We start from the raw sequence: 5,000 nt of genomic DNA on the forward strand, positions 1-5,000 counted from the left end.
GCACTCGGCAGATTTGTCTCTGGGGGGAAAAAATAGTGTGTCTATGTAAGCGTGTGTGCATGACAATGTGTGTGTGTGTGTGTGTGAGAGAGAGAGAAAAGTAGAGTGTGAGTGTGTGTGTGTGTGTGTTAGTATGGGACAGTTGTTTCCATTGCAGGCCTGGCCCATTCTGTCGTTTATTTTGACTGGCTGCTTGGCCCGCTGGTGTCATTTTGGGTAAAACAAGCAGATTTACAAGTTTTTGAGTGTGTGTGTTTGTTTGTTTGTTTGTTTGTTTAGATGTTTAGCAGGAAATTGGGGTCAGCCAAGTGAGTGAGTCATCTCCCATGATGACGACAAACAGAGTAATCCTGCCAGTGCCATAGAGCCTGTTTTCACACACACACACACACACACACAATGTTGTGATAAACAGACACACACACACAGATCTATAACTTTGGCTTGGCTCCTGCAGCATTGCCTCGTCTCTCTCTCTCTCTCTTTGTGTGTGTGTGTGTGTGTGTGGCTGGTATATCTCACACTCCTCTCAGAGGACATAATTGGCATGCAATCCTCTGAAGCTTGGCATTCAAACACACACAGACACAAACACAATTAACATGGAAGTTTACTTGGAGTCTAAAGAGAGAATGGAATACTGTGTGTGTGTCAATGTGTGTGTGTGAGCAAGCATAAATGTGTGGGTTTGTTTCAAAACGGTCATGAATGAAGAGGCATTATGCCAGCTTCAGTACTGATGAGCTGCCCTCTCTCTCCTTCTCTCTGTCTCTATCTATCTCTCTCTCTCTCTCTCTATCTCGATCTCTCTGCCCATACGTGTCTCTATATAAGGTTCAATCAATGGTTCAATGGTTTAAAGGGAATTCATCACAGAATCTGGATCTGTGTTTATGTGTATGTGTATGTGTGTGTGTACTGTGTGTGTGTGCGCGTGTTTGCGTGTGTTTATATGCTTGCATGTGGATGTGTTTATGTCTGTGTGTACAAGTGCGTGTGTGTGTTCAAGGCAGATATAGAGAGGAGCTCTGTGTGTGTGTGTGGTGTGTGTGTGTGTGTGTGTGTGTGTGTAATTTTCCAGCTGTTTAGAAGAGCTATCACCCACCTTCAGGCTCTGTTTTAATTAACCACAGAGATGGCACTCAGTGCTGTGTGTGTGTGTGTGTGTGTGTGTGTGTGTGTGTGTGTGTGTGTGTGTGCATGTATAAGAGAGAGACAGTAAGTAAGTGTGTCTCTTTTGCGATATTCTCCTCATGGATGGACTTTCCAGTGAGAATGGATCCATGTCGCCCCCTGTGGTCCTTACAGGGATTGCAGCACACAATGCAATAATTTCCAGATTTTTATTTTCACCCAATGGTGGATCAGAATGAACTTTCAAAATACATGCAAAATTAAATCATTAAACCTTCACACACACACACACACACACACACACACACACACACACACACACACACAAACCAAATCAATAGACATAATCTTCTGATCATATGAGTTATTGAGTGTGTGTTAGTGAGTGTGTGTTTTGGATCGTGGTTTGTGTGTGCCGTGGTTGTAGGAGTGTGTGCAGTAATCAGCCGCCCAGCGAAGGAGACCTAAAGCCCAATGTGCTTTTGATCAGATTTTAATTGCTGAGCATAAACGCAGTTTCCTGATTCACCCTCAAACAATTACAGTGATCAAAGCCGACACTAATGCAGATGACAGACACACACACACACTCACATTCTGACACATACACACAGACAGACACACACAAATTTGGATATGCACACTGGCTAGTCTCTTGCCACTGGCTGTGTATACATATGTATGTGTGTGTGTGAGAGTGAGTGAGTGAGTATAATTGTGTATAGTGTATAATAGCAATACATGATGTTATTGGAAATGTTTTAATCCCTTACTCACAGATTCAAATAAGAGATTGTGTGTGTGTGTGTGTGTCCGTGCGTGCGGCGCTTTCTTACCTCTCCGATCTGAACGTGTGTCTCTTCAACAGAACGGGAGTAAGACTGAATAATCTCCTTCATGTGTAGGATATGGTTCTCTTCAATGCCCTGAAATTTCTGTCACACACACACAAAGTTTCAGTAGTACCCTTGACTGAAATAGAAAAGCTCCTCTTCCGGAGACACTGAACCCATCTCAAGAGCATTAAAAAACACACACACACACACACACACACACACACACACACTACATAGAACAACCCAACTCACAACACACACATGCATCAAAGCAGACCATTCCGTGACCAGTTCAAAACATATGGGTCTGTGTGTATGGGTGTGTGTGTGTGTGTGTGTGTGTGTAAGGGTGTGTGTAATTCTTAGGAACATCCTCTGTGTGTTGCCTTTTTGGGTGGTCTAAAACGCCGGCACACAGCGTGGTGTGTGTGTGTGTGTGTGTGTGTGTGTGTGTGTGTGTGTGTGTGTTTATGCTGTCTGTGATTGACAGTGTGGCTTTGGGAGAAGCCGAGAGAAACGAGAGGAAACTGGTAAATAAGAATAAACGAGATAATTACGGTGCAAGGATGAGCCCGTCTCACCACATAAACATATGACACACACCCACGGACCCACACACTCACTCACTCTTTCAAACTCACGCACAGACACACACACACACATACACGGACACACATACTCACTCACTCAAATACACGCACAGACACAAACACACACACACACACACACACACACATACAGACACACACACAGACACTCACTCTCTCAAATGTGCACACACACACACATCCACAGACACACACACTTGCTCGCTCTCTGAAACGCACACACACACACAAAAAAACCCCTCATTGACTCAGACACACACAAACTCAAAAACAAACACACAAACTCAAAAACAAACACACAAACACACACACACACACACAGGCAAAGGCACAGGCACACACACACACACACATAAGCACAAAGAATTTAAGGACGATGTCAGCGGACATTGGGCGACCTAAACTCTGTGCATGTGTGCCATACGATGTTGACAAGATTACAATGTGATATTCCAGGACTGCCGTTTCCTTGTTTTACCCCGGATGTGTGTGTGAGAGTGTGTGTGCGTGTGTGTGTGGTGGGGGGGTGGGGGGCAACGCAGACTGTGATGTTAGGAAGCGTTCCTGTTTTCCCTTGGATAAAATGCAGAGGGCCTGTGTGTGCTCAAGCATTCAACTGTGCAGTTTTGACTTGTGGTGAGAGTGTGTGTGTGTGTGTGTGTGCGTATGGGTGAGTGAGTGAGTGTGTGTGTGCATAAATCTGATTTTAATTTAGAGTTTATCTAATCAAGACTTCAGATGGTTTCAATCTCCACTCGCCACAATGATCCCATTACTGGGGAAAAAACACAGACTAGAGATGATACAGTGTACATCACACACACACACACACACACACACACACACACACACACACACACACACAAAATCTGCGGCTTCTTACACACAGACACAAACACACACAAACACACACACACAGACACACTTCTCTCACCTGTGCGGTCTCTGCCATCCTCTGTTCAAACTCAGTCTTGGCAGTGGCATATTTCTCCACGTAAGACTTGTAGGCCTCAGTGGCCTTCTTGGCCTTCACTCCAGCCTACACACACACACACACACACACACACACACACACACACACACACACACACACACACACACACGCGAGTTTAATAAAGGACTGACTAGGATTTGAGTACATGAATGGGTTTCTGTGCTTGTGACTCTGAGGGTGTAGATCTGTGTGTGTGTGTGTGTGTGTGTGTGTGTGGTGTGTGGTGTGTGTGTGTGTGTGTGTGTGTGTGTGTGTGTGTGTTTGTGAGTGAGAGAGAGAGAGAGAAAGAGAGATTCATCCATGATTCTTAACCCCTGGCAATATTTTATCGAAAAAGTTAAACCGAACCGAACTGAACTGAAATGAACTGAACTGGCTCTGTCACTACCTCCACTGTCGGTTTACATTTTTTACAATTTACTCATTTAGCAGATGCTTTCATCCAAAGCCACTCACATAAGACAATTATATTATATTACAAGGGATTACAATGTCCCCAGAGCAACTGGAGGTTAAGTGGCTTGCTCAAGAGCAAAACGGTGGATGTTGGGTATTGAAACCACAACTTTCCAGACTGCTGCATACTGGCCCAGCTCCTTAGCCACTACACTACCACATTTGTACATTTTCCACTAGGCGAAATACCTTGAACAAGCAGTTCAAAGGGGCTAGAAGTGTGTGTGTGTGTGTGTGTGTGTGTGTGTGTGTGTGTGTGTGTGTGTGTGTGTGTGTGTGTGTGTGTGTGTGTGTGTGTGTACCTTCTCCACATCGCGAGTGGTGGCCCCCTCCTTGCGCAGCCTCTCCTGGTCCAGTACTTTGCTGTTGTAGTTCTCTTTGGCCTTCTGAAGGGCCTGCGAGATCGTCTGGATGTTCTGCACCGCCTCCAGCGTCGAGGCCACCTCCTCCTTAGTCTACACAGAAAACACACCTTCACTTAACTGTGTGTCTTACTCAGTGTGTGCGTGTGTGTGTGTGTGTCTGTGTCTCTGAATCCCAGAATCACGACACAGAGTGCCGTGTCTCCACCATTTTGGACTGAACACAACACAACCATCATAAGAATGAATGATGCTGGTCCTGGCTAAAAAGCACGTTACGAAATTAAAACAAAAGTCTTTCTACTCTTTCCTCATATCCTTATTCATTTATAATTATTTATTACTGTACTGAACTGAACTCGGATCAGGCAGGATGAGAGGGAGCACTTAACAAGGAAAACAGGATGGATGTAAGTTTGTCTTGTATGCTTGTTTTAAGATCACATACAAAAACACTCTGGGATAGAGAGAGAGGGAGAGAGGGAGAGAGGGAGAGAGAGAGAGAGAGAGAGAGAGAGAGAGAGAGAGAGAGAGACACACACACACACACACACACAAAGGCACAAACACACACCTAATTCAGCAGCTATGTTTCATGTTTCATTAGGTG

General features: G+C 44.8%; 1 protein-coding gene across 4 annotated transcripts in view; it reads right to left on the reverse strand.

Annotated features, from left to right (window-relative positions):
- Positions 1 to 5,000, reverse strand: part of fcho2 (FCH and mu domain containing endocytic adaptor 2) — a 65,316-nt gene that overhangs the window by 36,433 nt on the left and 23,883 nt on the right. For all 4 annotated transcript variants that reach the window (XR_006021407.1, XM_042058679.1, XM_042058680.1 and 1 more), the window contains exons 5-7: positions 4,331 to 4,483; positions 3,513 to 3,617; positions 1,971 to 2,069 (exon numbers count right to left, since the gene is read on the reverse strand). Coding sequence is in view for 3 of the 4 variants with exons in the window: in XM_042058679.1 (XP_041914613.1) it covers positions 1,971 to 2,069; positions 3,513 to 3,617; positions 4,331 to 4,483 (357 nt within the window). In the remaining variant the exon portion in view is untranslated. The remainder of the gene's footprint in view (positions 1 to 1,970; positions 2,070 to 3,512; positions 3,618 to 4,330; positions 4,484 to 5,000) is intronic.

Source organism: Alosa sapidissima, chromosome 13 (genome assembly GCF_018492685.1).
Source record: "Alosa sapidissima isolate fAloSap1 chromosome 13, fAloSap1.pri, whole genome shotgun sequence".
NCBI lineage: Eukaryota > Metazoa > Chordata > Actinopteri > Clupeiformes > Clupeidae > Alosa > Alosa sapidissima.